This window comes from Leucoraja erinacea, chromosome 1, assembly GCF_028641065.1.
Source record: "Leucoraja erinacea ecotype New England chromosome 1, Leri_hhj_1, whole genome shotgun sequence".
NCBI lineage: Eukaryota > Metazoa > Chordata > Chondrichthyes > Rajiformes > Rajidae > Leucoraja > Leucoraja erinaceus.
This window is the reverse complement of record NC_073377.1, coordinates 145,841,709-145,858,448: the sequence shown is the minus strand read 5'-3', so window position 1 is coordinate 145,858,448 and position 16,740 is coordinate 145,841,709. Positions and strand designations below refer to the sequence as shown.

Here is a 16,740-nt window from a genome sequence, read left to right as displayed (position 1 = left end):
CCTGAAAGTTCATATTGTTGGACCAGGCTGTGATGCAGTCAATATGCTCTCTACCGTACACCTGTAGAAGTCCAAGAGAGTGTTCATCTGCATGCTAGATTTCCCCAATCTTCAAAGGAAGTAGAGATGGACTTACTTTGCATCAAGGTGCTGTGTCTAGGACAGATCTTCACAGATGCACAAGCCCAGGAACTTGAAGTTGTTGGCTCTCCACCGCCGACTCAACGATGAAGGCATATTTGTGGATCTTCTGCCTTCCTCTTTTAAAGTCGACAATCAACACCTTGGTTTTACTGGTGTCGAGAGCAAGGTTGTTGTTCCGATGCCATTCGATTAGACACTCAATCTCCCACCTATACTCTGTCTCGATACCCGTAATTCATCCAACAACAGTAGGTTGTTGGCGAATGTAAAGATGAGTTGGAACAGTGTTTGTCTGTACAGTCATGGGTATAGAGTGAGTAGAGGGTTTTGAGCAAGCAGCCTCGAAGTGATACTGTGCTGAAGGTTATTAAGGAAGTGTTGCCAATTCATACGGATTGTGGTCTATTAATGAGGAAGTTGGGGATCCAATAGCAAATGGATGTGCAGAAACCCAGTTCCCATTACTAAAGATCGATGATCCCGCCTGCTTTAAAAATACATCATTAATACAGGTGTCGAAGAAGAATGTGACATGCCTCAATTACTACCAAATGGTGGCACTAACATCCATGGTGAAGATATTTGAGAGATTGTTTATGACGCATATCAATCCTGAACTTTGCAAGAACCTGGGCCCAATATAATTTGCTACTGCCACAATAGGTTAATAGTGGATGTGATCCCTCTGGGTCTCCACTGCACACTGGACCACCTGGATAATAAGAATGTATATCAGATTGAAGATAGACACAAAAAGTTGGAGTAACTCAGCGGGATAGACAGCATCTCTGGAAAAAAGGAATAGGTGATGTTTCCAGTCAAGGCCCTTTTTCAGTTTAAACCAGCATCTGCAGTTCCTTCCTACATCTGTATCAGATTGTTGTTCATCGTCTTGCTGTTCAAAACCATCGTCCCCTCCATACGTTATCAAACTCTGGGAACTGGGTCACTGCTCATCCCTATTCAGTTGGAATCTTGACTTTGTAATCAGCAGACTACAATCGGTCTGCTACTCTTTCAATAACCATCAACACAGGAGAACCTTGGGGCTGTGTGCGCAGGCCCTGCTCTACTCGCTCCATACTCCTGCCGTGGAGCAAGACACTATTTCAGTGGCATCTTTAAATTCACCAATGATGCCACTGTTGTTTGACGAATAACAGATAATGATGAGTCGGTGTAAAAAAATGGAGACTGATAGTCTGATTGACTGGTGGCAAAACAATAATCCTCTCAATGTCAATAAGACCAAGGCATTGATTGTGGACTTTAGAAAGGGAAAACATCGGATCTATGAACCTGTCTTAGGCTGGCAGTTGGTGTTGGAAAGACTCAACAACTTCCTGGGCATGCTTTCCTCAGATGATTTGTTCTGGGGCCAGCACTTTGATACAACCATAAAGAAAGCTGGTCACACCTCTACTTCCGTGCAAGATTGAGGAGATTTGTTATGTCAATGGATACTCTCTTAAACTACTACAGGTATACGGTAGAGAGTGTTTACTGGTTACATCACATCCTGGTTCGACCACGCTAACGTCCAGGAACAATGGAGATCAGTAAGTGGTAGTTACTGTCAAATCTGTCACGGGTACTGACCACCACAACATCATAAGGATCCATAGGAGGCACTGTCTCAAAAAGCGACCATATCATTCCAGCAAGTCTCTCTTTCATTCCTGCCATCGGGTAGAAGTATAGGAATCTGGACAATTCTGACCACCAGGCTCAAGAATATCTTCCACCCTATAGCCATCAGGCTCTGGATCACTAAAGAACAATAAACTCGACAATTAACTTCTGTGGACTGTCTTTGATTGTACAAAGAACTTGGATTTTCTTTGCATGGGTTGTGGTTATTACTTTATTGAAGTTTTGTTTATAATATTCATCTGTATGGTGTTTACCGGACTCTTATGCTGCTGCAAGTCAGGACTTTGTTCTATGGTCAGTACATATGCCAATTAAACACTCCTCACTCTTGAATTATTGCTGGACCAAGTGTCAAGAAGGTGTCAAGGCACTAATGGGCAATAATTTCCAATATCATCCATGTCTTTAGGAAGGTTCTAAAATAAAACTGGATGCAAGCTTTTGTCGTCAACTAGCCCTTGGGCTTAGCTACCAATAATCAAGGAAAATGTGTTAAATGCAAACTAACTGTTTTCAGGATGTTTTGTGTTTCAGCTTTTTCCACTGGGATATGGTCTGTGAAGCACGGAGTCTTAAGAGGGGGCAATATTGATATTTAATGACATTTTTTTAGATTGCCTGTTGAATTGTTAATCGGGCCCTCCCTGCCCTGTGTTTGTTATTGATGTTTTGTAGAATCCATATGGCCGTTGGAATGGGTCATCCTATCCATGATATTCTTTTTTCTCTCCCCATGCATCTATTTAATTTCACTATTTATTCAATTTTCAAAATTTATTTGTAATGCTCTTTCTGACAGTGATAATAACCTTGCACTCAAATTCAAAACAGTTTGCATCCTCGGTGGTGCTTGCATCCGTTTGATTGGCATAAAGTTATGGATATTGGCTGATTTACTGTAAAAGCAAAACGCGACGCTGGTGGAAATCAGCGGGTCAGGCAGCATCTGAAGAGAATTAATAGATGACACTTTGCGTCAGGTCTCTTGTTGAGACTGATTGTGGTAGGGTGGAGAAAGCTGAAAAAGAGGTGGGTAGGGGAGGGGGCTACTGGCAAGTGATGGGCAGATATAGGGAGGTGACAAAGGTTAGAGGTGAAAGAGATTTGTTAGATTAGGAAAAAAGGAAGACCTAAGTATGAAAACGAAGTGGACTGGGGGGGTGGAGAGAATATATGGGAAATTGGGACTGTGGGATGAACAGGTGGGAAATTAGTGACAAAGGAGAGAAAAGGAGCAGGCCGACTAGGATGATGTGAAAGGTGTGTACTGGGGTGTAACTTGAAACTGGAGAATTTGGTGTTCATCCGGTTGTGTTATAGGCCGCCCAAGTGGAATATGAGGTGCTGCTCTTCCACTTTACATGTGGCGTTGCTCTGGCAATGGAGTAGGCCAATGACAAAGGTCGGTAGTAACTGGTAGCTCCAGCAGGCCTTAGCGGACAGAGCGAAATTATCGCCTAGCCTACTTGATCTCACCGATGTAAAGAAGCCCTCTTCGGGAACACAGTGCATTAGACGAGGTTGGAGGAAGTGCACGTAAACCTCTGACACCAGCCACGATGGACGTGAAAGACTGGTGTTCCTGGGGAGGGGATGATATGGGAAGGGATTAGTGAACCAAGGTGTTGAAGAGGGAATGGTCTCTGTGGATGGTGGAGAGGAGTGGGGACAGGAAGATGCCACTAGTAGTGGGATCACGTTGAAGGTGGCAAAAATGTCAGAGAATGCTGTGTTGAATGTGGGGTGAAATGTCCAACTGATGAACTTGTTCTGTGTTTGGGAAGAGGGAAAGAACTGTGGCACACAGGAGAGGTGAGCGAGGGCTTCATCCACAAAAGCGGGACTGAAACCACTTGTTCCTATGGAAGACGACATCTCGGATGTCCAAGATTGGAAAGGCTCGTCATGAAAGGCTCACAGATACGACTGGGACTAAGATATTGAGAATAAGAGATGCCATCCTTGCAAGAATGGGTGTAGTTGTAGTCAAGGTAGTAGCAGGAGTAGAAATAGAAATTCTTTCCTATGTGGCAACAGAGAAATTGAGAAATGGGAGAGAGTTTTCATAGGCTAAATTAATTTCAGGGTAGGGTGGAAGTTAGTTGTAGAGTTGATGCTTTGTTCTCCCGTTCATGGAAACATAATTTTACTGATTCCCCGAGCATCAGTCGAAAATAACCCACCAGAGATTCTAAAACAGAACCTAAATGTTTATTTTAAAAACGGGTATGATTTCATGAAATTTAACGGATACTGATTATTGTTGCCTTTTCTCCCCAGCCTTCGGTGGTGCTTGGTCTCCCCAGGAATCCAATTCTGAATTCATAACTCAGTTGACTGGACTTCAAAATTATCCCAGAACAGCAGTGTCTCCATTTGTAACTTTATCTGGGATTACTAATTTGGATCTGTTCAAGACGACCAATGTAGACAGCGTAAGTTGCACCTTGTTACTTGCAACAAGGGAAAAAAATATCAGGCAATGGTCAGTCATTTTAGACTGAAATAAGTTGTAATTTGCCTGCATGGTGGTTTTGAAATATGGCTGAAATTGATAGATTTTTGGACACCAAAATAATCATTGTGGAAGTTTTGGGTGGGAGCAGGCTTTTGAATGGGTGCAAGTTTTTTCGGTGTATGATCAACCATGATGTTGAATGGTAGAGCAAGTCCAGTGGTGAAATGACCTGCTGTTGTGAATTCTAAGCTTCAGCGAGAAAGAATGTAATTGTTCCGAATCGTATCCAGTGCACATAACAAGTTCGTGCTCTTGAAATATCTTTAAATCTTTCACCCTGCTGTTCAAGAGATTTTAGGAGTGAAGTCACACGTTGGTAAATGGTATATTGGTGAATGTAACAAAAGCTAGTTATAAACATATAAAATATGCAAACATTAAATTCTTAAGGGATTGGACAGACTAGATGCAGAATAAATGTTCCTGATGTTGGGGGAGTCCAGAAGCAGGGGTCACAGTTTAAGAATAAGGCGTAGGCCATTTAGGACTGAGATGAGTTCCCATCCATGTAAAGGAAGAAACTGCAGTAGCTGATTTAAACCGAAGATAGACACAAAATGCTGGAGAAACTCAGCAGGACAGGCAGCATCTCTTGCGAGAAGGAATGGGTGACGTTTCGGGTCAAGACCCTTCGTAAGATTGAAGAAGGGTCTTGACCTAAAACATCACCCATTCCTTCTCTCCAGAGATACTGCCTGTCCCGCTGAGTTACTCCAGCTTTTTGTGCCCATCCATGTGAAAATGGTTTTTATAAAGTGGCCTCAAATTTGAGTTGCAATCTATATGTGTGTCTGCACATGATGATCTTGATTGGGTTGTAGTTGTTGGGAACTGCAAAGATTCATGTATCTGCTTTGTATGTAATGTGAACAATTTCTGACGACCATATAATACAAGAAAGATGCTAATTTCATTTATCCGAAAATTAATTAATTGAATTTGACTTCAAATATTTGTGTTAAAGATCAACCATATTCTTTTACAATTTATCATTACAGATTTCTTTGCGTACTATTGAAGTCCTTTCAAGCAACATTCCTCTGCTAAGCTTAACAAAGTATGATCAGCATGGCAGGAAGATGCCACTGAATGCTTATGTCATCGACTTCTACAGACATGGTTCTCTAAAGCCTTTGTTAACTGACAACATGTAAGTGAAACTGCAGTCGAACATATACCATGCTGTGTCAGTCTTGGGGAGAGGTGCAGGTACATGTTAAATTATTTAATTTGTTTTTTTTTTACTTTACAGGTTGCATTTGGGTGACGCCTACAATGTCCTCAATGAATTCCAACTAACTCTTAGCTCAATCAGGTATGAAGGAATATGTTTTTCTTTATTGAATTATAGGATGATGTTTCATCCATACTGCCAGCGTGAAATTTATTCTATTGCATTACCGTATTTCCCGGCAATGAAGACGCACCCTATTTTTGAGTTGCTAAATTTTGAAAATAAGGCTAGCGAGTCAGGAACAAAGGTTTGGTTTAGTGAGTAGAAAGGAAGATGTGAAACTCCTTCTAGGAGACAATGAGGACCAGGGAGCCTCCATCTTCGCCTGTCCCACACTGCGCTGTGCGGTTCACGTCTGAGGGACGGGGACTTCCTGGCTCAGGGAGATCACATAACGGGGAGAGCGAGAGAGACGGAGCAGCCAGCCTTCCACGCAGCAGCTACCCGCCAACCAACACCTCCACCGGTTGCGCCTGTGCTGAAGGACACCGTAGCTGGCTTGTGGGTGAGCCGGCAGAAGGTGCTGAGGTGGCGGGCGGTTTCGCTGTCTAGTCCCGGTGGCCACTCACAGCCACCCGACCTACTAAGTGAGATTCTTCTAAACGCTCCTGCCCTCCCCGCAACTTTACCTCTGGCGGCCCAGTCAAGTTTGCTACTTTGTGCAACCAGGCCGTGCGGACCCGGGCCAGACTCCCCACACCCTGTGAAAGGAACTCTTTCTCCCCCCCCCCCCCAGCAGCACTGTCCTTTTAAATTAGCTGCCAGCAATGAGGATAGACTTGGCAATATGCTGAGGGATCGTCAAGTCTATCAATCTTGGCTAACAACCCAAGATGCAGGTAAATTTTCGGGCCTTATTTTCCGATAAAAAATAGCGTCTTCATTGCCTGGCAATACGGTAAATTTATTTTAAATAATCTAATACCGCTATTTAATAAATGGTGTCCATTTGATTTGGAAAGGTTCTGCTTGCTGTAACCTCTGAAGAGTTTAACTTAATGTATAAAATATGATTTTGATATGAAAGCAGGTCAGACGTCCATGCCCTTTGCTTGGTGGTGCTCCCAGCTTTCTGACCATTTAAATTTTTAATGAAATCCAAATGCAGCACTTGGTTGTTCTGCACCATTCAGACATTTTGAGATTTTTATGACTTTTTATATCACACTTTAACTAGTTTGCTTATATTTGGGTCCTAAGTTGCCTTCACTTTTATCTTGCATCCACAAACGGCTCCTTCCCAACTTCAGTTGCGTATGCAGGACTTCTGTAATGTAAAACCAGTTCACAGTGCTGAGAATAGTACAGCACAGGCCCTTTAGCTCCCAATATCTCTACCAACAAGATTTCAAGTTAATCACTAGTGGCATGTGATCCATATCCCCCTATTGCCTACATATCCACATATCTAAAAGCTGCTTAAACACCACTATCTAATCTGCTTCCACCTGGCAGTGTGTTCCAGGCACTCGCCACTCTGTTTAAAAGAAAAACATGTTCCGCGTATCTCCTTTAAAGTTTCCCCCTTAAAGCAATGCCCTTTAATCTTTGACACGTCCACGTTGGGGAAAAAAGTTCTGTCGACCTTGTATAAGTGTCTTGATAATTTTATATACTTCTATCAGATCTCCTTTCAATCTCCCAACGCTCCAGAGAAAACAATTCAAGTTGTCCCAATTTCTCCTTGTAGCTAAAACTCTCTAATTCAGGCAGCATTCTGGTAAACCTCTCTGCACCCTTTCCAAAGCCACCACATCCATTGTGTAATGGGATAACCAAAACGCCACACAATATTGGGATGACCAAAACTGCACTAGTATTAAATAGTTGTGGATTCCTTTCAACCCAAGTAGCCCATTATATTTCAATATTCCTTACTTTGTTGCACGTTCTTAATGAGCATCACACATTGGGATGAAGTTATACTAATGTTTTAAAAAAAAACAATTTTTATTTTTCAGCACGTCTTTCAAGGAACTATGTGACAACAAAGAAGATCTTGTTGTTTTGGCCTTTGAACAACTAAAGGATACATTTTTCCAGAAATTTGAAAAGATAAAGAGTTAATATCAATGCAATTTAAAACTGCTTTGTTCACATGCTCTGAGGATTCTTGCTGCTGAATGTAGGGGAGTTGATACATGAATATGTTGTGTAGGGCATGTGAACATTTTAGAAAACGTATAGCTCAGTAATGTCAACAATAAAATAAAACTGAAAAGTAGATAATTTCATGTATTGTGTTGAAATTTAATTGCACTACGTTCAATTTATTACTTAAAGATGGTCAACATTGTATGAAAAGAAGCGTTCTAATACTAAACGTTACTGGTGGCCTCTGCATTGGATATAATGGTAACGTTTGCCCTCTCCCCAAAATATTTCTTTTTTTTAATTTGCTGCTTGACAAGAGGTACCAATCATGTTCATTTTTTTGTATAACCATGTACAAACCTAACATTTCAACTGATATATTTGTAATCAAGTACTATAAAGTGGTATGTAGCTTCGATATACAGTGCCACAATGTTAGAGGTTTGGGTTTTCACTGCCGATATCACCCATAGTATTTGTTCACATGGCCCTGACATGTTAATTAGATTAAAGTCATTCCTGTCCTACTTCTCATTGGCTAGTTTGAGTGATTTGATCTTCTGCGCGTTAAAAAAAAGTCCCAAAGCCACATGGCTTTTATCTATTCTCCACGTATTCAGAGACTGGCACAAAGCCAGCTGGTGATCTTTTAGGTCTTTTTCCCCCATGATCAAATGTAAGTAATCTTGACAGCAGTTTCCATCACGGTCCATCAGTGATGTCAAAAGCCATTACATTGAAGTATTTTGCATCTTGTTATCATGTTTAAATTTATGTGTTATTAAGTTAAAATGGATGCCAGTAATGAGTATATGACACGAATTTCAGCTATTAAAATATAAAGCATCTTTTTTTAAACAATATTTTGCTCAAATAAAGACAATTTTAACAATTGGCTTAATTGTGGCACCGTCGTCTTTGGCTCATTTTAAACTAATGCTTCCTTGACAATACGTGGTTCACCAATGTTGAGTATTTGTCATCATTCAACAAAATAGTAAACTGCATGATTTAATGTCCCAATTTCAGTTTGGGCTTGAACAGCTCTTTCTGCATTGTTCTTGCAGGGTCAGCAAATAAATCTAGTGAAGTGCCATTAAATTCTTAACAATTGCAACAACTAATTGCAGTTGTTGCCCTAAAACCTAAAGATTGTGGCACTGAAAAGCAGCAATGTTGAGTTCTTATTTAAAATGAAGTCGGGTGGGTGGTACCAGTTGAAACATTATTGGAGACAGTTTGAAATTTACGTTAAGATTTGCCTTGGTTGTATCTTTCATAACCATGATGCCCTAAAGTGGGTTACAACTATTTTGTTTACCAAATCCCACAAATTTTACAATGTGGGGAGGTAAATATTTGCAGGGCATTGGATTTAATTCTGTTTTTTTGGGAGTGTGAGGATTATGCATGTAAAATGAACAGTCTGTGTTTTTCTTTCTGCTGAGCATAACCTGATATTTCAATAAGGTTTTGAGAGAGACATTAACTATGCACAATGCATGTAGCAGAGCATTACTATCGGCCATTACTACACCAGTCATCACAAAATCCAATGGGAAATTTGGAAGAAATGTCATTACATGAAAAGTGATAAGAATGTAGAGCTCAGCATCACTGAGCCATTGGAGTAAATGGTAATGTGTTTAAAGGGAGGTTGGATAAGCATATTTAGAAAGGGTGAGAGGAATAGACAATAGGCCAAAGAGTAGGCCATTCAGCCCTTTGGTTTAGGTGAAGAATAACGGAGTGGATTTAATAGGAATAAATACTGGCCACTGGCCCATTAGTGTAATGTATCATTTAAAACTTTATCTTTGTTATTTCTTTAGAAAAAGAGTTGTACAGCACAAAAACAATCCCTTTTGGTTCACTGCATCATTGCCAACGGTCACACCCATCTCAATAATCCCATTATACTCGCATTAGCTCCACAGTCTACTATGTCTGTGATTAACATGCTTGTGTGTGTCAATCACATCAGGCAGCACATTCCAGATTTCAACCATTTTTGCACCAAGGCTCAGCTGGTATACTATTGCCTCACAAAGCCAGAGGTTGGTTCAATCCAGACCTCAGGTGCTGTTTCTGTGGAGTTCTGTGATCATGTCGGTTTCCTCTAGATGCTCTCATTTCCTCCCAACGATGTGTTTGTCAGTTAATTGGCTTCAAATAATTCCACCTAATGTGTACAGAATGGATAAAAAAAGTTGGATAATGTCAAACTTGTGTGAACCGGTGATCAATGGTTGGCATGAATTTGGTAAGCTGGAGGGCATGTCCTTGCTGCATCTCTAAACTAAATCTGGGAAGATGTCCTCTCTTGTTCCCTTTAAACCACCTTACCTGCCTTTTCATGTTAAACCTATTCCCCCCCTCTCCCCATCTCAGATTCCCCCACCATGGGGAAAGTGATTCTTACTGTTCCCCTGTTACCCTTCCTTTAGTGTAAAAGATGAAAGCTTAAACCATTTGCAATTGCAGGTGCCTTTTAAAATTCCTTCTATTGTAGTCAGGTATCAAATTCAATTGTGACACAAAAATACAGACAATTACAGCCATATGGATTTATAATTCAATTTTTAGATAATCACAATCTATACAACAACCTTTTTACATTTGCAGGCATGAAATGATGCTTTGAAAGATAATCCTAAATGTCAGTCATTGAATTTAGTAGATTGTTGTAGATTACAACTGTGTTGGCATTGTTGTAGGTCATTGACATTGCAAGTTTGTGAAGGGCTTTTCCTGAAGCCGATTGCCCATGCCAGAATGTTCAACCCCTTATTGAACAGAAAAGAACTTGAGTAACTAACACATTTCCAGTATGTCCTAGAATGCCTTGGATATATTGCAATAGTAACTAGTTTTGGAATGTGTCCAGAAATTAATATTAGGATCCCATTCTTGCCTAACCGTTCCAACACATTCTTAAATCCCTCCAAATTGAGATTTCTCTGTCTGATCCATGGCTTTTTATCAAGTCTTAAATTTAAACTGGTTTCAGACCTAGACTTAAAGTCACAAAATGCTGGAGTAACTCAGCAGGACAGTCAGCTTCTAGAGAGAAGGAATGGGTGACGTTTTGGGTCCAGACCCTTCTTCAGTAGGTCTGAACAACAAACAGCTAACAATGGCCTGTTTCCTTTATCATCATTACATTTTTGTATATTTTTCAATCATTGTTCTATATACCTCTACATCGTCAATATCTCTTGTTTCCCTTTCTTGTGACTTTCAGTCTGAAGAAGGGTCTCAAGTATCCAGAATCGCCAGTCCCAAGCATACCTGATTATCAGCTATGCAGGAACGGGGGAGGGGGTCAGTGGAATAGGTAGAACAAGAGCAATATCTCTAAGAGGTTGATATTAAGTGGGTTAATGTGGCAGTTAGAATCAGTATATGCTTTGTGTGTGTTGCCAGTAGCAGAGCTGTTGGTTTGCTGAGCAGGCCAGAAAAGAAAATATGAGTAGAAAGTATGTCAGGCTACAGAACTAGCTCGGACATGGTAGTGAGTAACACGGGATGGTCCTCTTCCTTCCTGTTCACTTTCTACACCTCGGACTTCAGATATGACTCTGACTCCTGCCACCTGCAGACGTTTTCAGGTGACTGCAATTGTGGGCTGCATCAGTAAGGGGACGGAAGCTGAATACAGAGGTGTAGTCAATGACTTTTTTGAGTGGTGTGGGCTGAATCACCTGCAACTCAACACTGAAAAGATTAAGGAGTTAGTGGTGAACTTTAGGAGGAGAGCAACACCCCTGTCTCCATCAAGGGTGTGGATGTGCAGTTTACCAGGGAGTACAAATACCTGGGAGTACTTGGACAGTAAACCCGACTGGGCCAGGAATGTTGAGACATTATAACGGACAGAGGCGTCTGTATTGTCTGAGGGCATCTGCAGTAAGATGTTGCAAATGTTCTATCAATCGGTGGTAGACAAAAATGCTGGAGAAGCTCAGCAGGTGAGGCAGCATCTATGGAGCGAAGGAAATAGGCAACGTTTTGAGTCGAGACCCTTCTTCAGACTATCGTGTGCTGGGGTAGCAGGGCAAAGACCGCGGACGGCAACAGAATTGGCAACAGAATTAACAAACTCATCAGGAAGGCTGCCTCCGTCTTGGGAGTGAAGTTGGATTCACTGGAGATGGTCTTGGAGGGGAAGATGCTCCTCAAACTACCGAGCATCTGGGACAATACAGCTTGCCCCCTCCATGACACGCTGGTCAACCTGATGTGCATCTTCAGCACCCGACTGGTTCCATCAAGATGCAGCACAGAATGCCACAGGAGATAATTTTCCCCTTTTGCTATCAAACTGCACAACTCTTCTCCCTTCTGTCGTCGGGTAGACTGACTCCCTTTTCCCCTCCCCAATCCTGGACTTTATACTCGTTATTTTAATTTTATGTATCTTCTTGTGTTTTATGATTGTTGGCAAACCAATTTCCCCCCTGGAATAAATAAAGTTCTATCGTATTGTATCATATAGAGAGAAAACATGAGCCAAAGTCACAGATGCATGACTGGCAAAATGCCCAGTTTTGACCCAGACGAACAGAGTTGACAAAAGTTGAAGTATTTAACATTGAGTCTGGAAGACTGCGATATGCCGAGGTGTATGATGAAGTGTCGTTCTTCAAGTTGGCTCCCTCTGTGACCAGACTGGTCACAGGGAGTGAGATGTGGAATTAGTGACGGAACCAGAAACTCAAATGTCACTCCAGCAGACTGAGAAGAAATGTCAAAGTCAAAGTATCTTTATTGTCAATTCAATTATGCAACAGTAGTTACACATAGGATCGAAATTACGTTTCCCCATACTTCAAATGTGCAAGTAATATTAAAAACACAGACAGACAACATATCAATAAAAATAGACAATAGACATACATTATTTAAAATATTCACAGTGTGCCAAAATGTAGCAAAACCTTTGAGGTATTTTAAACAGGGTGCAACAATGAAAGGCGCAATATAGAAAAAGTGCTGGAGACATTGAGCCAAAGTTATTTTCACAGTTTGTTGTCTTTGTTTGGGTATTGTTCATCTTAAGTGTGCTGAGTAGTCTGATGGCCTGAGGGAAAAGCTGTTTTTGAATCCGGTGGTTTTGCTCCGCATGCTGCGGTAGCGCTTACCGGAAGGTAGGAGCGTGAACAGTTTGTGTGCTGGGTGAGTGGTGTCTTTGATAATATTGCTTGCTCTCTTGCGACAGCGAGAAGGGTATAGGTCCTGGATTGCTGGTTGGGGTGATCTGGTGATCTTCTCAGCTGTCCTCACCACTCTCTGTAGGGCCTTCTGGTCAGCAGCAGAACAACTGCCATACCAGACTGAGAGACTGCTGGTAAGAATGCTCTAAATGGCACCCCTATAAAAGGTCGTGAGGGCAGAGGGGGGGAGGTCAGCTCTCCTCATCCGTCGAAGGAAGTGGAGGCGTTGCTGTGCCTTCTTAACTAGGGAGATGGTGTTGGTGGACCATGTCTGATCATCGGTTAGTAAAGTGAACATTCCAATATGTGTTTCTCCAGGATGCTGAAGTAACTCAAGAGTGTTTTATTGTCATCTGTCCCAGAAAGAACAATGAAATTCTTACTTGCAGCAGCAGAACAGAAAATGTCAACATAGTACACTAAACAATATAAACGAGAGAAAAAAGTTCAGTGTGTGTGTGTATATACACATACTCACAAATACTCACACACACACACACACACATCTTCTATCTATACTCTTCTATCTATCTATCGTCTATACTATTACTAAAACCACTTCCGGTCTGCATTGTTTTTAAATTTGCGCATAAACGGTACCGTATATTGCTATAACGTTTTTGCCACCTTACTCACCGTTCACCTCTGCCCCAAGCCACCAAGTTTTGTTCTGATCGGTGGAAGATTACAAAAGTTATGAAGGTTAAAAAATCAGCAGATTGGTCTTCTCGCCTGTCGGTCACCATGAAGGTAACACCCTTTCCGGCACCCGCTGGAGAATAAATCCCCGGAGGCGGGGCTCAGTCCGCGAGCATGTGAAGAAGCCGCCCAGAATAAAGCTGAAGCAGCGGACTGGAGGCTGTTTTTCCCTGGCGGGGCGGGCTGTGTTCGTGGGCAGGGGCTGTGAGCGCAACGGGTGCTGGGGACGGGAGCAGCTGAGTGAGTCTGGAGCCGGGTCCTGAGCCAGGAGTGCGGCCGGAGCTGGGTACCAGTGAGCCCATGTACCACCCCCCTTCCCCTCCCCCACGGAAGCCATCCCCGTCCCCGGCTACAGAATGCTCCCGCCGTTGCGTTGGGGAAACAGGCAAGTGAGTGGTGGAATATTGCATTGGGGAATGGGACACAAGGAAGGGCTGGTCCCCCAACGCAATATTCCACCTCCACCAATTTCAATATTGGTGGCCAATGGGGGGCTTTCTGGAGCGCTAGTATAGGTGTTGTGGGCTGAAGGGAGTGGTTTCCAGAGGGCTAGTATGGACATTCTGGGCCAACTGGATTCTTGGGCTGTCTGCTCAGTCACTCAAGCCTGGTGTGCTGGCAACTCACTAACGGCTGGTGGGCTGGCAGTTGACACGGCTATTCCTTGAAATTCCATTTCAAGCAGGGTGCAAGGCCACCAAACTCAAGTGCACTTTCATACCATTTCAAGCAGGGTGCAAGGCCACCAAACTCAAGTGTAGTTTCATACCATTCAAGCAGGGTGCAAGGCCACTAAAGTGCCATTTCAAGCAGCGTAAAACCACCACAAAACCATATAAAAACCACACTCACAGTGCAGTAGACATTCAGTGTGTTCAATTGATTCACACCTCAGACAGAGAGTCGTGACCTCTAGCTCCCCCATGTTGCAGAGACTGAGCCACGCCCACACGTCTGGGTTTTATAGTCATTCACCTAACACCGGAAGGGGTGTGGCCGTCATGGCGTGATTGACAGGAGAGAAAATCTCAACATTTTTTAAACATTAATAAGTCTTTTATTTGTCATCAATGGGAAAAATCCTCTTGATCTGCACAGCGGAGGGGGACTCTGACTAAGATGGCCAAAAATCACAGCCGTAAGTGGTAGCGTTTTTTCTAAAATCAATAAGCAGTGCAAACAGGAAGTGGTCAAGATGAGACTTTTAATTATATAGATATAAATGCATATAATATATACACACACACACACATACGTATACATAAAAAAAAATAACAGGTGCAATAATAACAATAATAGTCTTGTAGTTCAAAGCTTATTTGAGGTTGGGTGATTAATAGCCTGATGGCTGTCGGGAAGAAGCTGTTCCTGATCCTGGACATTACAGTTTTCAGGCTCCTGTACCTTCTTCCCGATGGCAGGAGTAAAATGAGTGTGTGGCCAGGGTGATGTGGGTCTTTGATTATGCTGGCTGCCTTTTTGAGGCAGCGACTCCAGTAATTCCCTTCGATGGTGGGGAGGTCGGAGCCGGTTATGAACTGGGCGGTGTTCACAACGTTTTGCAGTCTTTTTCACTCCGGGGCTTTCCAAGTTGACGAACCAGGCCATGATCAACCAGTCAATATGCTCTATACTCTATATACTGTACACCTGTAGAAGTTCAAGAGAATCCTCTCTGACATACCAAATCTCCGTAATCTTCTCAGGAAGTAGAGGCGTTGATGTGCTCAGCAGGACAGGCAGCATCTGTACTTCTTCAAAGTAGACATACCATGAAGAGATTTTGCAGTGGAGCAAACAAAATGTTTAGGAAAGAGCTGCCGTTGCTGGTTTAAATCAAAGATATAATGCCCTCCATAATGGGACAAAGACCCATCATTTATTTATTTGCCTCTGTACTCCACAATTTGAGATTTGTAATAGAAAAAAAATCACATGTAGTTAAAGTGCATAATGGCAGATTTTATTAAAGGATAATTTTATACGTTTTTGTTTCACCATGTAGAAATTACAGCTGTGTTTATACATGGTCCCCCCATTTCAGGGCACCATAATGTTTGGACACATGGCTTCACAGATGTTTGGAATTGCTCAGGTGTATTTTAATGCTTCCTTAATGCAGGTATAAGAGAGCTCTCAGCACCTAGTCTTTCCTCCAGTCTTTCCATCACCTTTGGAAACTTTTATTGCTGTTTTTCAACTAAAGGAAGGACTAAAGTTGTGCCAATAAAAGTCAAAGAAGCCATTATGAGACGGAGAAACAAGAATAAAACTGTTAGAGGCATCAGCCAAACGTTAGGCTTACCAAAATCAACTGTTTGGAACATCATTCAGAAGAAAGAGAGCAGTGGTGAGCTGACTAATCGCAAAAGGACTGGCAGGCCAAGGAAAACCTCCGCAGCTGATGACAGAAGAATTCTCTATATAATGAAGAAAAATCCCCAAACACCTGTCCGACAGATCAGAAACACTCTTCAGGAGTCAGGTGTGGATTGCTACACCAGTCATCAAAAAATCCAATGGTATAAAAACACTGCTGTAATTTCTACACGGTGAAACCAAAATAATAAAATCTGACATTGTGCACTTTAACCACATGTGATTTTTTTCCCATTACAAATCTCAAAATATGGAGTGCAGAGGCTAGTAAATAAATGATGGGTCTTTGTCCCAAATATTATGGAGGGCAATGTAGACACAAAATGCTGGAGTAACTCAGTGGGACAAGCAGAGATGCTGTCTGTTCCGCTGAGTTACTCCAGCATTTTCTGTCTACTTTGATTTAAACTAGCATCTGCAGTTCTTTCCTGCACATGTTTCTCCAGTGTAGAGGCCACATTGTGACACTGAATGTTGAAATGGTGTACACTGGATTTCAATACTTCCATACTGCAGCAATATGGTTGACACTTAACTATCTTCTCAAATATCCTGGCAAGCCACTCAGATGGATCTTATAGAAACATAAAATTCTTAAGGGATTGGACAGGCTAGATGGAGGGAAAATGTTCCCGATGTTGGGGGAATCCAGAACCAGGGGGTCACAGTTTAAGAATAAGGGGTAGGCCATTAAGAACTGAGATGAGAAAAACACTTTTCATTCAGAGAGTTATGAATCTGTGGAATTCTCTGCCTTTGAAGGCAGTGGAGGCCAATTCACTGGATGTTTTCAAGAGAGGGTT

The 16,740-nt window shown here is 42.1% G+C and overlaps 1 protein-coding gene across 1 annotated transcript in view; it reads left to right on the top strand.

Annotated features, from left to right (window-relative positions):
• Positions 1-7,778, top strand: part of LOC129702984 (probable ATP-dependent RNA helicase DDX60) — an 81,966-nt gene extending 74,188 nt beyond the window's left edge. The window contains exons 34-37 of the mRNA XM_055645118.1: positions 4,078-4,232; positions 5,314-5,465; positions 5,568-5,630; positions 7,511-7,778. Of these exons, the coding sequence (XP_055501093.1) occupies positions 4,078-4,232; positions 5,314-5,465; positions 5,568-5,630; positions 7,511-7,616 (476 nt within the window). The 3' untranslated portion in view covers positions 7,617-7,778. The remainder of the gene's footprint in view (positions 1-4,077; positions 4,233-5,313; positions 5,466-5,567; positions 5,631-7,510) is intronic.
• Positions 7,779-16,740: the final 8,962 nt, after the last annotated feature.